Source organism: Eubalaena glacialis, chromosome 6 (assembly GCF_028564815.1).
Source record: "Eubalaena glacialis isolate mEubGla1 chromosome 6, mEubGla1.1.hap2.+ XY, whole genome shotgun sequence".
Classification (NCBI taxonomy): Eukaryota; Metazoa; Chordata; class Mammalia; order Artiodactyla; family Balaenidae; genus Eubalaena; species Eubalaena glacialis.
The window spans coordinates 96753754-96775105 of record NC_083721.1 but is presented as its reverse complement, the minus strand read 5'-3'; the positions used below and the strand labels follow the sequence as shown (position 1 = coordinate 96775105).

The 21352-nt window shown below is 38.3% G+C and overlaps 1 protein-coding gene across 3 annotated transcripts in view; it reads right to left on the bottom strand.

The window, feature by feature from the left end:
* The window catches only part of SLC2A2 (solute carrier family 2 member 2), a 38032-nt gene extending 17308 nt beyond the window's left edge, over nucleotides 1–20724 (bottom strand). For 2 of the 3 annotated variants that reach the window (XM_061194478.1, XM_061194477.1), the window contains exons 1-5: nucleotides 20586–20724; nucleotides 13299–13391; nucleotides 8943–9205; nucleotides 3570–3694; nucleotides 844–959 (exon numbers count right to left, since the gene is read on the bottom strand). In XM_061194478.1, coding sequence (XP_061050461.1) covers nucleotides 844–959; nucleotides 3570–3694; nucleotides 8943–9205; nucleotides 13299–13391; nucleotides 20586–20600 — 612 coding nt within the window. In that variant the 5' untranslated portion in view covers nucleotides 20601–20724. The remainder of the gene's footprint in view (nucleotides 1–843; nucleotides 960–3569; nucleotides 3695–8942; nucleotides 9206–13298; nucleotides 13392–20585) is intronic. The other variant, XM_061194480.1, reaches the window with a different exon arrangement.
* Nucleotides 20725–21352: the final 628 nt, after the last annotated feature.

Here is a 21352-nt window from a genome sequence, read left to right as displayed (position 1 = left end):
TTGTTGAGAAAGCACATTGGCTATTTGATAGTAATCCCTGACAACTGTGACTCACGTATGCAAAAGCATGCACAAGATGAAAACTACTGCTAGTGTGTCTCATCTGAACTGAATTATGGACTCTTTGTTTTACAAAGAATTCACCTAGACTTTGTTTTCATTAACTCCTATGGGACATTTAGGATGAGAATCAACCAAACTTTTAAGCACACATTTGATATCTAAAACAACAGCAAAAATCATGCATCTTTGGACCTTTGTTAAAAAAATTTCTTCTTAGATTACCCAGAACTTAAATAGAATGGGGTTACATAGATAAAACAATTACTCTGATGAGAACTAGTTTTGTGATCCCTACTGCAAGTAGTTTATCCTCTAGATAGCCATAGGTTTGAGGTTCTAGGACTCCCTCTGAGAATGTAGGACAGAAGGAAAGAATACAGTCAGCTGAACAAGAACTGCTATTGTAAGCATTTGCATATTAAATTTGAGCAGGTAAGATGCTCAGAACAAAGGAAACCTGGGTAGGCAAAATTTTGAAATTTTTTATTCCTTGAAATATAAATGGAATAATTAAATTCTAGAATAGATCCAGCAGTTCAAGACTTGGCTTACCAGGTCACCTCCAGTGCCAACCCCACCACAACTCCAAGGGGAAAAGTGAGGAGTGGAGTAGTAGTACTTTAGCTTTGAGCTAAAAAGCCTATGTCTCTATACCACCTCCACTACCACCCGTGGAACCGCCTTTTTCCTCTATGTTGTTCTACAGTGAGAGTGGACAATCAGGGAAGGAGAAGTTGGGTAAAGTAGAAGATGGGTGAGGAAGGGGATGGGAGTTTTTACCTGACTAATAAGAATGCCTGTGACAATGGCCAGCTGATGAAGGGCACCAATAGCACCCCTGAGCGTGGTTGGAGCAATTTCACCAATGTACATTGGAACCAAGCCTGAAATTAACCCTAAATGAAACATGAACATAAATGTTAAAGTGTAGCCAGGACTATCTCAATAACAATAATTTTGTTTAAGTACAGTCAATATTCTGCTGAAACTCCCTTCCTGAGTTCATTGGAAGGAAGAGCCCTTGTCACCAACAATTACACACCGTTTATGCAAAGAATGTTTGTTGATGCGACTCCAAATGAAGTTGTAGTTGGATATACAAAGAGAAAGGAATGGTTAGTGATGCATTTGGCAATTATTCATAGCATTGTCTTATTTAGTTAAAAAAAAATCCATGTTAATATTGAGTTTGTATCATAATGCCTTAGGTTATCTTCAGAAAAGAGACTGAAGAATGCTTTAACAATATTCTTAAAAACACAATAATATTCTCACTCTAGATTTGTGGGATTAAAGGAAATTAGAACTTATCTAGGCCAACTTCTTTACTTGATAAAGGTGAGAAACAACTTAGCCAAGATCACAGTGCAATAGAGTGTTAGTGGAGAACTACAAGCCCTGTCTGAGTTTCCACAATGTGGAGGTGCCTCAAGATCACAGTTGAGTTGGCCAGGCCGAAGGGAAAGGTGGAAGGGGTTGAGGAACTCAGAAGCTCTTCCCCCAATCACTCCAACCAGAGCAAACCTAGCTTCTTTATTCTCTCCAAATAATAGGCTTCAGAAAAGATTTTATTTGCATAAAGACTTCTGGTGCTTAAAGGAATACAGAAATTTGAAAAGCTCTAGGCCATTCTGCCTTCTATAGTTTTCCTAGTTGCAGATGTAATCAGTCATGTTGGAAATGGTGGAGTATCTAGCCATTTGCTGAGTGCATAAAAAAGTCAGAGACTATCAATGAGCAAGGCTGAATGCAATGTTTGGCATTTTCTTAAGAATTTAAAAGTAAGATTTGTCAGAGGCTTCCTCTTAGAGAGACGGCCTGCCTATCAAATGTATAAAAGATGCTTTGAGGAATTGTTTCAATATTTTTTTTCAATATTTTTTAAGGCTTCAAATTGTTCTTAATATCACATGAACATTTGCATGATTGATACAGCATCTGAATTTCTGCTTTTACATGTAACTCTAATGTGTGGTCTGTTGATCTTAAAGAAGAAGGGGAAAAAAACCCATTTGTTTGGTCCTATTCTAGGCTGTACTATTTTTGTGTAATGCCTAACATTATACCCCAAGAACAGAAAATGCAGGTAAGCTCACAGGTCTGAAGTCACGTGAACCTGAAGTCAAATTGTATTTCCTATAATTTTTAGCAATTTTAATGCTCATAATAGGATCAGACATAATTTTAAAAGGTGGTTGGAGAGTACAAGTTACTTGGCTATGCTAGTGATAGGTTGTTTCACGTTATGTCTACAGCATTTATTTTCAACTTTACCAAAAATATTTTGTAATGTTTTTCTTGCTATATTTTAAAAAATAGAAAAGATAGAAGAATCATGATTTGGACTTCTTTGATTGTGTTATTATTTGCATTTTACAGAAGAGGAAACTGAGTCTCACATTCAATTACTAAGGCCAGACAGAGACAGTGCCAGAATCGATTCACTCTGAATCCAAAGCTTTTTCCACAAGTGGGGTGACTCTTTACCTTGATCAAGCTACCCTTTCAGTTATTTTTATTAGCATTGAAAACAACAAAAAGAGACAAGTAATCTTAGACTTTTGTTTCAACTGATCATTGAAGACGCATGGAATTATAGTCTTTCCTCTTTGCAGGTAAAAGTGTTAAAAATATTTTATACACCATTTTGTGCCCTCACCTTTCCTCTGCCACCCCCAATGGATATTATTAGTGGCTATGATTTGGGACAATGGGTGTCACTGGGATTGAGAAGCAAAGATTTGACTATTTTAGAGAATGCACGATCCTCCCTTTCTGCTGTTAAGTTGCTTCAGGTAGTTTGAAAAGCTGTCTCCAAGAAATAGTGATTCAGCTGTTTAGATGTGAAGTTCTTAGGAGGAGCACCCTTCCTCCATTCTGAACTCCGCTACCAACTGATTCTGCCTGATTCCCTCTCCCCATGGTCAGCACCACTTTAACCCTTCAACCAGCTACATGTGGAAGCATTTAGGGCTAGGGAATGTGGTCTGAGAGATGGGCCAGGATGTCAGGGTCTTTCCAGATAGGAGAGACAGAGACATCAGCGTCCAGGTAAGCCATAAGGGTAGAGTTAGGGGTCTGGGCATAGCAGTCTTCCACTGTCTACTGAACAACAGGAGTAATGATAACAGCTAGCACATTTGGCAGCTTGCTGTAGTCAGATGCTATGCTGACACTTATTCTCACAAGCATCTCCAGGAGGTAGATACTGTTATCCTTCTCACTTACTGGATAAGGAAACAAAGTTAAATAATTTGTCTTAGATCATAGGACTAGAAATGCTGTCATTGCTGTGGATAAGAACATACCCTTACAACTCCACTTACTGGTCCCAAACCTCCCTGACTCAGGACTGCAACTTTATGCTACTGCCTTTCCCTTTAGTGATGTCACTCGAGGCTCAAAAAAATTCCCTACAGGTAACCACATCTGCCTTCAGAATAATTTTCAGATGTGTGTATGTGTTTGTGTGGGAGTGTGCACGTGTGTGTGTGTGCATGACTTACCACAGTAGAGTCCTGATATGCCTCTTCCTGAAATTATAAGAATGTGAGATGGTCCCAATTTCGAAAACCCCATCAAGAGAGCTCCAACTAATGAGAGAATGTTTGCTACCAACATGGCTTTGATTCTGAAAATTTGAAAAGCAAGGATTATAAATTCAGCATCAAAACTTGATAAAATTATTTGCTTTCAGAGCATGCTGAGATTTTTACCTAAGACTGAATATTTAAATTTTGCTAATAGAGCTAGTTGGGGAATCTTAAACCATGATTGCTACTTTGATCTGTCTGTGGGTTAAAGCATTAACAATAAGTAGTATATATATAATGAGAGAATTTGGGTTGCATGTACCTGATCTCCACATTTTGATAGAGATGATTCAATTGTGATGATGACTGGTTTGCTTTAAGATAACACTTCTGACACCTTTTCAAATAGTTAACAATTAAGTTTTCTAGAAGTTGATTGTTTTAAAGAATAATTTCCTGGTGATAGCTAAATTTAATTCTGTAGTTGTAACCTATGACACCCCCTTTTTTTTTTCTTTTAATGATACAAGTTTTTAGTTGATATAGATCATGAAAGGAACTTTCAAAGTTAAGTTTTCTTTAGTATGAATTATTTGGAAGTAAATTAAAACGTGCTTTTACTTTAAGCCTTATCATAGAGAACTATAGTTATCCCTATTTTATCATTGTATGCCAGCATATTTCCAGAATCTATGAATTAATGTCAACCAATGTAAAATATGTAATAAAGCTGACAATAGCAACAAAAACATCATTTTCAAAATTAATCATATGAAAATTGACATTTGCAGGTATCTGATACTCTTCCTCCTGTTAAATGGGAAAGTGAGGTACACAAAAACCTTCTTCAAAGTTCAGTCGATGCTAAGGCCAATAGAAGAATTTGAGTGAACAGGTGTGAAAATTTTTGTCCCACAAAGAAATGTAAGTATCTTGTTATGCTCTATTTCAGTGTTTCAAACTTTAATAGGTGAGCTTTTTCTAAGCAAGTATCTTAAACACCAAACAGATTTTTTTTTTTTCTGGAAAATAAAACTATATAATCTCATACTGCAATGATTGCCCAAAAAACCATGTGATAGGCTGGATAATACCCTACAAGAGTCCATATCCTTATCTTCAGACCCTGGGAATATGTTACTTTATATGGCAAAGGGATTTTGCAGATTGATTAAATTAAGGATTTTGAATTGAAGAGATTATCCAGTTGCGCCCAATGATGTAATCACGACTATCCTTATAGGAGGAAGGCAGAAGAGGTGATGTGATGAAAGAAATAAAGCTTGTAGTGATGTGCTCTGAAGATGGAGGAAGGGGCCACAAGCCAAGGGACAGAAATGGCCACCAGAAGCTGGGAAAGGGAAAGGAAATGGACTCTTCCTCAGAGCCTCCAGAAAGAATGAGCCCTGCTGACACTGTGACTTCAGCCAAGTGAAACTGAATTTGGGTCTCCAAAACTGTAAGAAAACAAATTTGTGTTGTTTTAAGCCATTAAGTTTGTAGTAATTTATTAGAGCAGTAACAGCAAACTAGTATATGCAAGTTATCAACTACCCAAAGACAGGTAAATAGAGTGCTTTAGAGCTGACCAGCTTCAGAACTGCATAGTAGAAAAAGACAGGGGTGTTTCTCTGTGAAGTGCTTTTTCTCTACACAAGGACAGAGGGCAGGCAAATTCAATAATTTACCCTAGGAAACTGTTACTAGCTAGCTAATAGTATATTCCATTAGGCGGGAAAAAGATAAAAAGTCGTAAAAGAGATAGATAGCCTGAAAGTATTTTTGATGCCGGATTGCTCTAAAGTCCCTCTTCCTTGCCACCAGTGGATGCTGGAGCACTCTATACACCTTAAAGGATTTTCACTTCTGCTCAGACGTGAGAAGTGGCCAAGAATAAATTATCTAAAAATACACGAAATGGTTGAATCAGGGAGAAATAAACATATGTCTAAGTATATTTCTTTAAATCTTGCTCTAAATACTTCTGTAGGCATAGGCTTCTTCATCATCATCATCTACACTTGCTGCCTGCTCACTTTGTGCCAAGCAGTGTACTAAACCTTTTATATCGATTTTAATTTAATCCTTACAATAATGCCATGAGGGAGGTATTTTTTTTCCCACATTGCAGATGGAGGGAAACGTCTTAGAGAACTGAAGTAACTTGCTCATTTTCACATAGCTATTAAGTGACAGAGCTGGGATTTGATCTGTGTGAAACCAAAGGTTAATGCTTTATTTTGGTAAGTTCCATTTTTGATACAAAAGAAAGAACATATTCAGAGGCAAGCTGTGTATACCTTCCTTCACTCATGGTAGTGTGGATTGCCCAGATCATGGTCTCCCCCACCTTACCCTGGTACTTAAATTTTAAGTAAAATTTGACTTTGAGAACACAAATCTATAAAATAGTGGCTATAGACATCTATTGACTATTAACACAATTACAAGGAAAGATGTTTTTTAAAGCAGTAATGGAAAAGTACACTTTTATTTACTTTTAACTAGTAGAGCAATGACCCTGGCAATAAGGACTATCATGTTATTTCTCAGTGAATCTCCCTAGAAAAATAGTTTTGTGAGAGAGACTGAACTATTTTGTCTTAATTTTGAAGTTAAAATTATTAGTTTTAGGGCTATTTTCAAGGAGGATCATTTTTCTACTGAGAGTTGGAAGAAGCCTCACTTTTAGTTCACAATAAATAATTTGATAAATGGTCATTTGACATTGTTTTGGGGTATGACCATTGTTGATGCTAAATCCTAAGACCGTTTTTTTTTTTTTTTTGGCTGCGCTTCGTCTTAGTTGCAGCACGCAGGATCTTCGTTGTGGCATGTTTTAGTTGCGGCATGCGGGATCTGTAGTTGAGGCATTCAGGCTCTTAGTTGTGGCATGCATGTGGGATCTAGTTCCCTGACCAGGGATCGAACCCGGACCCTCTGCTTTGGCAGCACAGAGTCTTACCCACTGGACCACCAGGGACGCCCCTAAATCCTAAGACTTGAGAAGACATGCATCCTGATTCCATCACCAGGACACTAATTAAATGTTTTAGAGTAAGTCACTGGATTGTTAGAATCTCGTATCTAAATGAGGGACAAGGGCTTAAATTTTTTCTTCAGTGATGAGAAGAAGTATAAAACATCAATAGCTGCTAAAAGAGTCGGTCTATCCATATTTAAAAATTTAACTTAGCTTTGCTTAATTTTATTTATTTTAGACATAATTAATCTAGAAAAATTTCCAACTACTGCTTAAACCAACTTGGTGCAAATTGAAATGATTTTTAAATTTTTAAAATAATTAAAGCCAGTTAATGACCTGCGTAATTTATGGATACTGATTTAAAGATCAGCTAAACACCAGTAAGTTGATAAAAATTTAAAGAACTGACCATTTTCTTTTATGGTAGAGGAAGTCCCTCTCAAATAATAGTAAGAATAAAACTTGCATTACCATGCTACCCATTACTTAAGAGAAATTCTTACAGTCTTATCATACAAAAGCTCCAGTACAAGAGGAAGAACTTATCAGAATTTAATAACCAGAGAGGGAAAACTATAATTTAAAGTAGGAATTTTAGGACTTCCCTGGTGGTCCAGTTGTTAAGACTCTGCACTTCCACTGCAGGGGGTGCGGGTTCGATCCCTGGTCAGGGAAATAAGATTCCTGCATGCCATGTGGCATGGCCAAGAAAAAAAAAGTAGGGATTTTAATAATTAAATGAGGGACTCCCCTGGTGGTCCAGTGGTAAAGAATCCGCCTTCCAATACAGGGGACGCGGGTTTGATCCCTGGTCGGGGAACTAAGATCCCACATGCTGCAGGGCAACTAAGGTCACGCGCCACAACTACTGAGCTCGCGCACCTCAACGAGAGAGAGAAAACCCGCACACCACAACTAGAGAGAAACCTGAGCAGACTGTGTGCCATAACAAAAAAGATCCTACATGCCTCAACAAAGATCCTGTGTGCTGCAACTAAGACCCAACGCAGCCAAAAAAAAAAAAAAAAAAAAAAAAAAAAAAATATATATATATATGGAAAATAAATAAATACAATAAATAAATATTAAAAAAATAGTTAAATGAATTGTAATCCAGTATTACTAAGACAGTTGCCTATATCATTTAGAACTTTAAAGGTTTTTGCATTTTCTAAATTTTCCATATTTGCATGTTTTTATCATGAGAAAAAAAGTGATAAAAGATGGATGCACAGACCTATTAGAAAATGGACTTGAGGATATGGGGAGGGGGAGGGGTGAGATGTGACAGGGTGAGAGAGTGTCATGGACATATATACACTACCAAATGTAAAATAGATAGCTAGTGGGAAGCAGCCGCATAGCACAGGGAGATCAGCTCGGTGCTTTGTGACCACCTAGAGGGGTGGGATAGGGAGGGTGGGAGGGAGGGAGATGCAAGAGGGAAGAGATATGGGAACATATGTATATGTATAACTGATTCACTTTGTTTTAAAGCAGAAAGAGATATGGGAACATATGTATATGTATAACTGATTCACTTTGTTATAAAGCAGAAAGTAACACACCATTGTAAAGCAATTATACTTCAATAAAGATGTTAAAAAAAAAAAGAAGGATGCAAAGAGCAGAAAATAAATCTAAAGAAATAACCGTTTTATTTTCTGTTTTACTTCCTCTCTATGGGGGTGTGGGGAATCCAAGAGCTTTAGTACATCACATGACTAAATGAAATTTGAGTGTAAAGGAGTTCCACTGATGTTTTTAATCCAAAACACGTAATAGAAACCAAAGTAGAGAAATGGAGACACCACTTGCTTCATCTGTGGTTGGGGCTTTGAGATAAAAGGAGCAGCAGCTAGAAACCCCATGCCAAGTATATTGGGCAACTGGGAGCTGGGGATATTGACTGGACCTTAGGACCTGACTGATCCAAATGTCAAATTCTAATCTGAAAATGAAAACCTGGAAGTCTGAGAAATGGAGCAATTTGATGAAGCCAACAATCGACTCCCAGGTTAAAAATTCCACGCTTGACTCCCCACTGAGTTCCTGAGTAAACCACTTGTGCAGTGGTTTCTCAATACGTTTTACAAGTTACAAAGTCAGAGAATCAGAGTGATTATCTAGAAATACACACCAAACTCACTTTTGCTGTAAATGCCTCCACTATTAAGCTGATGGTTGCAACAGATTTCTCCATTATTTGGTCCAATACCAACCTAACTCATAGGGTCATGAGTTGAAAAAACAACTCTGAAACTACTCCACAAAAGGAAAGATGATTTCTTTCTAAACAAATTATGACACCCAAAATACTGAAGTTTCTGTGTTTATGCTTGTTTATGAAATTTGCCTACCTTCCAAGCTGGTCCCCAAGCAACCCACCAAAGAATGAGGCAATCATTCCACCAACTGGAAAGCTGGACACAGACAGGGACCAGAACATGGTGATGAGGCTGGCAGATGCCACAGGCTCTTCCTCAGCCCAAGGGGTTGGTGTTGGGACCCTTAGGAATGGGCTTGTGGGTAGTTCCTCTGTACTGTTGTTAGCATAGCTGTTGATAGCTCTTCGGTCATCAAGCGGAACACCCAAAACATGTCTATAATGGGTTATTATTACCTAAGGAGATAAAATAAAGAAAAATAGCTCTAATATTTCAAACATTCTGTATATTTTTGTTTTTCCTTTAAAATATTTGTTAGGTGTTTAAACAGGATTATCTCAATTATGTGTGTTATATACATACTAACGCATATAGTTGTTTCAGTTGACCATATCCTATGAAACAGAGGTCACAAATTCCAGTGCCAACAGGAACCAGACAGGAACAAACAAGTGAAGGAGGCAAGAAGGATCTTGATGACTAGAGGACTGAAATACTGTCTGTAATTTTGAGAATGTAATAGTGAGTTGGCAGAATTTATTTGTCCCATCTGAAGGAGGAAGTTGCAATGTGAGACTAGTGTTGCATGACCTTTAATTTTTTTTTTAACATCTTTATTGGAGTAAAATTGCTTTACAATGTTGTGTTAGTTTCTGCTGTATAACAAAGTGAATCAGCTATATGTATACATACATCCCCATATCTCCTCCCTCTTGCGCCTCCCTCCCACCCTCCCTATCCCACCCCTCTAGGTGGACACAAAGCACCGAGCTGATCTCCCTGTGCTATGCGGCTGCTTCCCACTAGCTATCTATTTTACATTTGGTAGTGAATATATGTCCATGCCACTCTCTCACTTCGTCCCAGCTTACCCTTCCCACTCCCCATGTCCTCAGGTTCATTCTCTACGTCTGAGTCTTTATTCCTGTCTTGCCCCTAGGTTCACCAGAACCATTTTTTTTTTTTTTAGATTCCATATATATGTGTTAGCATATGGTATTTGTTTTTCTCTTTCTGACTTACTTCACTCTGTATGACAGACTCTAGGTCCATCCACCTCACTACAAATAACTCAATTTTGTTTCTTTTTATGACTGAGTAACATTCCATTGTATATATATGTGCCACACCTTCTTTATCCATTTATCTGTTGATGGACACTTAGGTTGCTTCCATGACCTGGCTATTGTAAATAGTGCTGCAGTGAACATTGTGGTACATGTATCTTTTTGAATTATGGTTTTCTCAGGGTATATGCCCAGTAGTGGTATTGCTGGGTCATATGGTAGTTCTATTTTTAGTTTTTTAAGGAACCTCCATACTGTTCTCCATAGTGGCTGTATCAGTTTACATTCCCACCAACAGTGCAAGAGGGTTCCCTTTTCTCCACACCCTCTCCAGCATTTATTGTTTGTAGATTTTTTGATGATGGCCATTCTGACCGGTGTGAGGTGATACCTCATTGTAGTTTTGATTTGCATTTCTCTAATGATTAGTGATGTTGAGCATCCTTTCATGTATTTGTTGGCAATCTGTATATCTTCTTTGGAGAAATGTCTATCTATGACCTTTAATTTTTAAAGAGAAGCCAGAAATCTGGATTTTTATGTAAAATTCTTCAAGTTTTAAAGGTTGGCAACTATGCAAATTGAAAATATCCTGCAGGTTGAAAAGATATATTTTCACTCCACTGTTACCCCTGCATAGCAGGATTTAAATTGGCTTCTGTAAATATTTTAATAGAAACATAAAAGTAGGTATAAGAATAAAGATTGGGAAAGATGAGGCCAAAAATAAAGTTGGTATACAAATTCAAACACTAGGTGCTGTATCCTTGCTTTAGGTGAGCTCTAAATTTATTAATAAGCTTCCTAGCAGCCAGTGAAAAGAGAGGAAAACAGTCATATATACTGGTGAATTCTGAAGATCAAAAACAACTCAGTAGTACCTGAGAAGGTATTGAGACCTGAAGGAAGTTTCTTGTATGGGTCCTCACAGAGTTCAGTATGTAACAGAATAAACAATGTTCAAAACTAGATTTCACAGTGCCATATTTTATAATGTGTTTCCGTAGAGGTAAAGATCAAACAAAAGTATAATCGAGTAAAGGCACATCCTTCAGGCTCTCTTCCTTCTGTGTCATTCCTCTTGATGATTTGGTCACTATTCAGCAGCAATGAGCTGGGAGGACCTCTGACAAGGACCTGGAATGCAGCTGCCCTAGGTTGCCAGTCCTGGGCAAAGTCCTATGTGGTAAAATCAGCTGATGAGGGAGAGAATGATATCCTCTTACAATAAAAGAAGTCTGATCCAGACATTTACCTCATGGAAGGCCACTCTATATGGATGATATACACAGAAGAAAGGCTGAAAGGAAATATCCCAAATGTTCTCAGCAGTTTGCTCTCCATGAATAATCATGAATTTTTTTCTTCTAAAACTTTCTGCAACAGGCATGCATAGTTTTCATACTCGTAAAAAAAAGTGTGACTTTAAAATACCCTAAAATAATTCCAAATGTCATTCTGCTAATAAAAACAAATGGGCCTGAATGACTCTTCTTACGTAATAGTGTTTAAGCAGCTCTTTCCATACAGAAGGAAGGGGTCATAGAGAGGGCACTAAGCCGGATGCGGAGATGGGGGATCTCCATGTTTAGGTCTGGCTCTAGGACTTGGATTGGAGGAGGGGAAACCTTAGATTAATTTTCCCTCCAAGACTGAAGAGGATGCTTTAAATAAGGATTTGAAAAGTTCTCCCACAAAAGAGAAAAGGTTCTACCAATTCCAAATTTCAAGAATCCTGTTAAATTAGCATGTGTTGTCATCACCCACAGAAAAAATAATATGGCCCCCGGGGTTATTCCCTAAGCCTCTCAGCCTTGGCAAGGGCTGCCACACTCATGATGCTATGTGGTACCTAACCAGGGCACATCATTTAGTTCAAGGAGCAACCCTTTTCAGCAGATGGACTGTGGCAAGTACACACTTCACACGTTCACACCCTGTAGTCTCTTACATTTTCCTTGGAGTCCAGTGTCGTAAGAGAAGCAGATGAAATATGATGGATTCATAGAAGGCACCGAACAAATGCTTGTACCATCACCTTATGCCACCCCTTCCCCTAGCTTCTCTTCTCTCTCTCTCTGTCTCTTTCTCTCTCTCTTCTTCATTCACTAAACACTTTATTGTTTACATCAGTCATTGTGCTTGGCACTGGTGCTAGGAAGAAGAATAAGACATCAATCCCACCCTAAATGACCTGACAGTCTGATTCAGAGCAGAGGGGACGAAGTCCTGGTTTCCCCACTTACAGGCTGTGGGATCTGAGAAAAATGACATCCTTCTCCTGTCTATTCACTGGAAACCAGAGTAGGGATGCACAAAGTAAATGAGAAAAATGATAGAAATTATTCAATATTTAAAAAAAATACCCATTCAAATAGTCAACATGGAGAAAACCCAAACTTTGTTGGCCTTCTTGACTATTATTTAAAAGTTTTGTATTATTTTACTTTGGATCACCTACGGGAGACAGGAGTAGGGGGAAGGACTAGAATCTTGTTAGTGTTAGGGCTCCTCAGTGCTTTTTGTTTGCTTGTTTGTCTTTTTTTTTTTTCTTGTGATGAGAACTCAGGATTTATTGTCTCAAAAACTTTCATATATAACATACAGCAGTGTTAATTATATTTGTCATGTTGTACCTTACATCCCTAGTACTTATTTATCCTATACCTGGAAGTTTGTACCTTTGACATCCTTCATCCAATTCCATCCCCTCCCCTGCCTACCCCCCCCCCCCACAGGGTTCCAAAATGTTTTGATCTGGACAAGAAATGGGCATAATAAGGTTGCTGGGCGAGTCAAATGGGGGAGAGAATATGTTAGTGCCTGACGCACAGTGAGTTGGTGCTCAATACATGTTTGTGCACTGAAACAACCCTGTCCTTCCATTGTTTCCGCTTATTCCCTGGCATTTCCATCTGTGCGTCTGGGAGCTCTGAATGTATGCTTCAATCAGCTCTTAAGTTTTTTTAAAAAAAATCCTTAGGCACGTGGTATTCTAGCTGGAGTTTTCTGTGAGCTCAGCGAATAGCTGAATCAGAGATCAAGGATTATTTATTACTCTTTCTTTTTCTGTGAGGGCTTTAAAGTGAGGAGTCAAGGCCAAGTTATCAGCCTTGGAACCACGCATGTGGAACCTGCCAGAAGACCAGGATTATCCCGTGTTCCCCACGTGGACACACCTTATCTCTCTGGATGCGGAGCAGATACCTTTCTGTCACTGATAGAAATTGCCAAAAAGAGAACTTGTGCATGTTTCACTTGCCTGTTGAGGTGCATTGATCACGCCAATGTCATATCCAAACTGGAAGGAACCCAGCACGGCAGTGAAGACAGTAAAAACCAAGGTCCTGGTGACCTGTGGGGAACGAAACACAGGGCTGGGAAACACCAGGCAATTCCAGTTACCATCGTCCCATCACTCTGCAGCTTGGACTTCTGACAGGCTCCACTGGCTGTTTCTTGCCCCTTGATACTCATTCACTGTGTGCCCTATGCTCCTGGCAGGGCTCATTCATATGGGACTGTGGGGGCACCTTTCATTTCCCCTACACTGCTAAAGCAGCAAAAATCTGGGACAGCTTCGTCCAGGGGAGGAACCAGACATCCTTTCCCATATATATATGTGTATATATTCTTTTAAGCTTCAAAATCAGGACTGTGACTAGAATTGCTGCTGACTAAAGGACACTGCCAAGATAAAAACAGTTTTAAAATAAAATTTTAAAAATCATTGAAAAGTCAAATAAGACACCAGTAACAAAGAGATAGGGAGCTCTGCTGGACATTGCCATGATACAGAAACACCTCAAAACTCATCTAAGAGGCACCACAATCCACATCAACATCTAGGTAAAATACTTTTCAGGATCTGCAACTTGTTGAACCTGGAGTTGTGAATTAAGGGATATTATTTTCTCCCCAACTTCATGCAGCTACAAAAAACTATAGAAAGTGGCAGAGCATCCATCCCTTTCAACTTATAATTACATGCCTAACCATCTTAGAGAAATCATATCATGCATACAGAGTCACATATAAGGATATTTGATGCAGCATTTTTGTGCATGTTATAGCAAGAATTGTGGAAAGAACCTAAATGTCATTCAATGGAATGGCCAAATAGATTCAAATACATCATGATACATACAACACATTATGCAGCAGTTAGAATAATGTGATTGTTATATACTGACTTTTTAAGTGACAAAGGAAATTGTGAAATCTCATTATTTTTTTAAAAAGACTTAAACCTAAGTGTTATTTGATTTGTGTGTGTTTTATGTAATTCATAGAATATTTTCTTGAAGAACAAATAACAAAAGGATGACCTTTGAGGAGGAATGTGAGATTGGAGAGGTGGGGTAAAAGAGTATTTTTCTTTTATTTATATTATTATACATTTTATAAGGAAAATATTTCTTGTAAAATTATGTAATTTGAAATTTTAAAGTAAATGACATGAGATATAGCAGGAACTTTGTTGAATGAATGAATGAGTCATATCAACACAGCGTTTAGTTCCCACTCTGATACTTAGTGGGTATGTGACCCAAGCCACTTTCCCTATATAATCTTCAGTTTTTCTCTAAATTGGCAAATAATTGTAAATCCCCCTACTCCAGCATGAAGAATAGCTAATTAACCAGACCTCCTTATTCCCCAATTAAGCTGGAGATCAGAAATTTCACAGTGTCATCATCAACAAAGTATTACCACAGTACCACCCTGAGAGCCCTTGAAGTTACTGTCTAGTGGTCCTAAAACCAGACTTTACTTGAAGAGCTTATTACATGTGTAGCTTCCTGGGGCTCACCTCAGATCTACTAGCGGATTGGAATCTCTGGGGTGAGGACTGGAAATCTGTATGTTCCCAATCTTTCTACTAATTCAGAATTAATTGCAGGTGGCACCTATATAGACTTTCCCTCCCAGTAACTTTGTTCCCTGAAAGACATCAAAGCTGACCCAAATTATATGCTAATATGATAATATGTATATCTCCAAAGAACCATATAATATCATATAACTATGAAGCATATATATAATATCTTATATATCATATAATTACATAATTCACATTTGTATTTATTAGATATAAATCATATATACATATATAGTTATTTATTAATAATCAATAGTAAAATAATTATAAATAAAATATATGTAAAAAGTGCACATGTGTGAGTGCTTGCACACACAAATACACACACACGGTATGGTTATGGTGTGTGGGATTGCCAGAGACTTTGAATTATCCTCTAAAATGGAACTGGAGACATCTAAAACGCAGTGGCTCAGGCAGCCAAAGCTAAGATGAGGTTCCATTCACTTGGTTGGTGATTTCTCCTTAAATCCTTTTTCCCTTTAAGCTGTTTCCAAGGGCAGAGAATTTCATCCCGTTTACAGATAGCATCATTAGTAATGAGGGGACCAAGAAGTGCCTTAAGCAGGCTTTAACCCCTTTCTTGATAATCTCCATTACTACAATCTGGACAATCTGATGTTAGGTGCAATGCAAACACAGCTTCAACGCCTAATACTGAATATTTTGCCTACTTCATGACATTCACGGCTGTATGTGTATTATGTCATTTACCTGTAATAGTTTTCTCTTGTTGCTATTACAAATAACCAAACAAAACAGTGGCTTAAATAACACAAATTTATTATTTTACAGTTTTTGTAGATCAGGAGTCTGACACTAGTCTCATCAGACTAAAATTAAGCTGTTGGCAAGCTGTGTTCCTTTCTGGAGGATGTAGGGGAAAATTTGGGTTGATGATAGAATTTAGTTCCTTGTAGTTGAAGGACCAGGGTCTGTGCTAGCTGTAAAGCAAGGGCCATTCCCAGCTCTGGAGGCCACAGCATTCCTTGATTAGTCATGCCCTTCCTCCATCTTCATAGCCAGAATCTCCCTATCTCAAGGTCCATAACGGTAATGGCATTTGTAAAGCCCTTTTTACTATGTGAGGTAACATATTCACAGGTTCTGGGGACAAGGTTGTGGACATCTTTTGAGGACCATTATTCTGCCAACCACACTCCTCATGACAGTACCATTAGTATCCCTATTTTATAAATAACTAGACTAGTTAAAGTCTTACAGCCAGTAACTTGTATTGATAGAATAATGATTTGGATCCAGAACTTATGCTTTTAATTACTTGGTTATTTTGCATTCTCATTGATCAGAAACAAACATTCACAAGCCAAACAGGTCTGAAACTCTAGGATCCTAATCTTTCTAAATTGAAAAAAAAAACTAAGCGTGCACATATTTATAGGATTTGCCGATTGTGATGCTGAAGCAAATCACCAAACACCGACCAGTTCCAAGCGCATTTTCCATTTTCCCACCACTCACCACACAAATCCCCTCCTTCCTCACACACCCATAAAAAACTTTTGTGAGGTTTCTGATGAAAATCAAAAAGGGCAAACAAAGACTACTCAACTGCTCATCTGTAGCTCAGCTGAAGAAGAACCTCAGGTCCTACCCAACACCAAGCCCAGGGCTACGATATGCTTGCCCAGTTTCATCCCTGCATCTCCTTTTCTTCCGTGGCAGAGCCTCCCAGCACTTGGTGTCTTAGTGACTGCCCCTCCCACTCCATCCCTGGGCTTCTGCTCTCTGCTGGCTCTCTCTTCCTGTCCCCACCAGACAAGCACATAGTTCCTTTCTTCTTATTTTGAGTCCAGCTGGTGAGCAATGGTGAGCAGCGGTGCTACAGAAATGGAAGTTGGGGATGAAGGTGGTGGCTGCAGCAGATCTGGTCCCCTATAATCTCCATCAGCCTTCCTCTTCCACTCCAAATGACAGCCTCAGTCACAACAGTGTTAGCTGTTCCTTCATTGCTTTGACAAAAATGTAAGTTAATTTTCAAACGTAGAAGATCTCTGGAACTCCTGTTCCATTACCTTCCAATCAAATTGTTCTAAGTCATTACTATAGAAATATTGGAGCTGCCCCCAAGATCACTTTCTCACATTATAGGGATAACAGAAAAGCCACTGTGAAGGAGGTAAGAGAGGTTTTAAACATTTAGAAATCTTAGGGTGTTCTTAAAGTCTTTGTCCTCTGGTCTTCCTGGCTTCTTTTTCAGCATTGGCTCTGGTACTGCCACCCATGGCCTGCAGTTCCCCACTTTAACTCCTTGAGATAGAAATTTCATCCAAAAAATTGTATGAGTAATTAAATTAGTAATTAATTTAAGGTAATTAATTGAGTCATTAAAGTAGCAATCAAAAAAAAAAGAAATTTCATCCAGTTGGTCAGATAAGGAGCAATCTCATTTATTTTAAGCGGGCCACTTGGATTCCCAACCAAAGTGATCATACCAAATATCAAAGTCTCTGGAACTGTTTGATTGCATTTTCTTTTTTGTTTTTGTTTTGTACCTCTTATTTTCAGGTTTGATTTCCCTCTCTGAACTCCATTTTGAACTGGCTCTTCGCTTCCCATCATTTCTTTTTCCATTGTGAAATAAAAAGAGATAACATTTGTAGTTAACCTTCTTTGCGGTTAGACTTGGTCAGAGAAAGTTTTGTTTATGAGAGGGAAAATTTCTGAAAACTACTAAACAACTAAGTTTGAATTGGCCCATTAACCTCCATTCATTCAATCTAATATCCAAGAGGTTGACTCAAGGATAGGTATATAGGAGCCAGTGAAAATGGTGAGAACTTAGAGAGGAACTTACTCTTGTTCAGGCTCTGTGTTCTAAATGGTTTGCCTGTTCTCTCAACAACCTTGTAGGTGGAAATTATTATACCATTTTACATATGGGAAAAGGTAATGATATGGAAAGGGTAATGAACTCATCTAAAGGCCATATATCCACCAAGTGGCAGAAGATATTCAAGCCTTTTCTCTCAACTTCTTCATAGGCAACAAGGTATTAAGCACGTACTTTTAGAAAGACTGTCTTAATTTGGAGCTTAATAATTTTAAGTTAAAGAAACTATGTTCTATATCCAGTTAAAAATATGCTGCTGGATAAATGTCGAAGAGTAGAATGGGCAAGTGGCTGAACCTTAACATAAAACAAATGTGGTGTTTATTTTGTGGCTTAGAAATCGGATGGAGTCTATTAGGAAAAACAAGTAGGCTTGGGAGTCAGAAAACCTGGAAGAGTCCCAGCTAGGCCCTTAACATCCCCAAATCTCAGTTTCTTTACCCTGCAAATGGGTATAATAATAGTTAATGCATAGAATTGTTATAAAGGCTGAATAAGATACATACTGTGGTCTTCCGATAAATAGTAAAAGGGCTAAAAAACAACTGATCTTTAATCACATCATTATCATCTCATTTATCACTCTTGCCAAACAACCACCTGTCAAATTTTTAGACATCACCAATAATCTTCACAACACTACTGCAAAGTATATGAAATTATCCCCATTTTACAGGTGAGGAAACCAGGGCTCAGAGATTAAGTGGTATGCCCAACACACATAGCTGATGAATAACAGATACTCTTGTATTGGAAACCAGAGCTCATCTTAAACTCCCACTGCTAAACAAAAAGGCAGATTTTCAGCATCTATTGATTGACTAGGTAGGGAGCAGAGCTTGTACTCTTTCCTCTACAAAATACTATGTACACCAACCCGAAGGCGATCTTGCACCCTACTTTGGAAAAGTCCAGGAGCTTCTCAAGCCATAGAATTTTCAAGCTGAAAGGGACCTTTGAGAGCAATGGATTCTAGGCTAATCTCTTACTTTTTCAGTTGAAGAATCTGAGTCCAAGTCTTTTGAATTATACAGTGCATTACTGGGTATATCCAGAGTGAGAACCCAGGTCTCCTAACCCTCAGTCTCATGCTTAGTTCACTTCTTTCAAAGTCTGGGTGGTTTTACAAAGCTATAACATTGTGCTTTACATCAGTTCTCATTCTTTCTGGGTTCCCTTTTTAGGCAATTCCTTAATTCTCAAGAGAAGTACTACAACACAATTTCTAAAGGCCCCTAAGGGAATTTAATGATAGTTCTATATGAAACTTGATCATAGGCTATGTGCCAGGCACCGTGGTTAAGCACCTTTCTTTTTGCAGTATCTACCAAACTTCAGTTGTTTGAACACTACCTTCATAATTTTTGCCAAATCTACATACCATCTGTATAGTTATTAACTTAATATTTGTCTTTATACTGTTTTTAAAGTTTTAACTACTTTAGCTGTATCCTGGGCTGTTATAGGAAATCATGAAATCCTAGTTATTCCTTAAATACACATTATATAAATACATAACTATTGACATTAAAATGTTTGTCATCTGAGTTTCTCTAATATTATCTCATTTAATTACTCCCATACAGTAGAGAACTATTATAATCCTTGTATATCCCATACTATATCCTTATGTTATATCCCAGTGTGTTCTTAATTTGTTGCAATAGAGAAAAGCACTCGAGAAAATCACACAGACTAGTCAGAAAACAGAGAAAATATCCTTAAAATCTCAATTAGTGGATAGGCCAGTTAAATAACTTAACTCCAGTATCACAGCAGGTAAGTAGTATCAGCACACTCCAAATCCAGGCCCCTGACTGCAAAGCCTGTGCTCCTAGCCTTGTCACTTACTGACATGAAAGATGGCTCAGCAGAGTAAGTTACACCAGATCAGAACTTAGAGGTCCTACTCTAACACACATTTACCTACTTGTATGATTGTGTGCAGAGGTGGGTGCATTTGGTTGGGGGATACTTAGAAAACAGCAACAGCACTACACCCTTTGTATTTTCAAGTTCTTATTTTGAAAAGTATATCTACAGAGAAGTTGAACGAGTAGTGCAGTCAACACTCCATAACCTTCACCTGTGTTCACCAATGGTTAACCTTTACCACATTTGTTTAACTCTCCATGTGTGTGTGTGTGTGTGTGTGTGTGTGTGTGTGTTGTTTTGGCTGAATCATTTGAAAATAAGTAGCAGATACTTGTGTCACTTCACTCCTAAATACTTCAGCATGTACTCACTAAGAACAAAGACATTCTCCTACATAATTACAATACCATTATCATATCCAAGAATGTAATAGTTATAAAACATTATCTAATATACCATTTTCAAAATTTTTCACTATCCCCATATTGTCCCTTAGAGCTGTTTTCTTCTTCCTTCCACTATCTAAGATCACTTGTTGCATTTGGTCATCAGTTCTTCTTAGTTTCCTTTAATCTAGAACAGGCCTTCTACCCCTTGTTTTTCGAATATTGATATTTTTGAAGATTTCAGATCAGTTTCACGATTAGTTAGATTTGGGTTAATATGCCTTTTTTTGCACATTCCTTCCGTAATATGGTTATGTAGTACCACTCGAGAAAACATTACACAGACTAGTCAGAAAAGAGAGCAAATACACTTAAAATCCCAATTACTGAATAAAAACTATGATTATTTTAGCAGCCAAACTATCAATTGGCCAAGAGAAGTAGCTTTGATCTGTGATAGCTACACCCAACATCCCCCAAACCCTCAATATGCTCACTGACTTCAACAGATTTCCCTATTCATGTCCTCAAATGGACATAATACGACTGTACCTTATCTTCTGTCATTTTGTGGGTTGGAGTCCTCCTCTTAATTCCCGGTCCTGTAGTGAGTGTGGCAGATGCAGTGGCCAGTCCCTGACTGTCCTCCTCCAGCTTTCTGAGACTAGTTATACATTAGAGTAGGAGGAGCAAGGCAAAGAAGGCATGAGGCCAAGTCTAATCTTGGGCAGAGGGTGAATATTGATGAGAATCCAATCAATAAATGCTTTGCCTCTGTGACTTGTGGCTTCAATGCCTTTGTTCCACCAGGAAAGAAAATGGGAGCAGGTCCCTTAGGCGTAAGTTAGAAACCAGAGGCGGTCATGTTTTAAGGCACGTTCTAAATGGGGCAGTAACCAGGGGCAGGTGAAAAAAGAAATCTTTGGGGTCTTTTGTCAAAAATGAGAGAAGCTGGGCTGCCATGCTATGCTGTGGGGAAAAGAAAGACAGGTGCGTGGGAGGCACATGCACTGCCCTACAGAGAAACAGTACTGTGGTGCTTGCGCTTCAGAGCTGGACTGTGTGGCCAGAGGTCACTGTAGGCTTGAGTGGTGACCTGAATGCGTCTGGAGAGTCAGGAACTTGGGTTTGAATCTCACCATTTTACTGGTGTTGTGACCTTAAACAAGTGGCTCATTGTGACTTTTCTGTGCCTTAGTTTTTTCACCTGATAGAATGAAAATAACAGACTGTACACTTTGTTTATTGGTTGGGTTAAATGTGGTAATATATGAAAGTGTTTAGCACGGTGAATAATAGGTGCTCAGCAAATGTTGGTT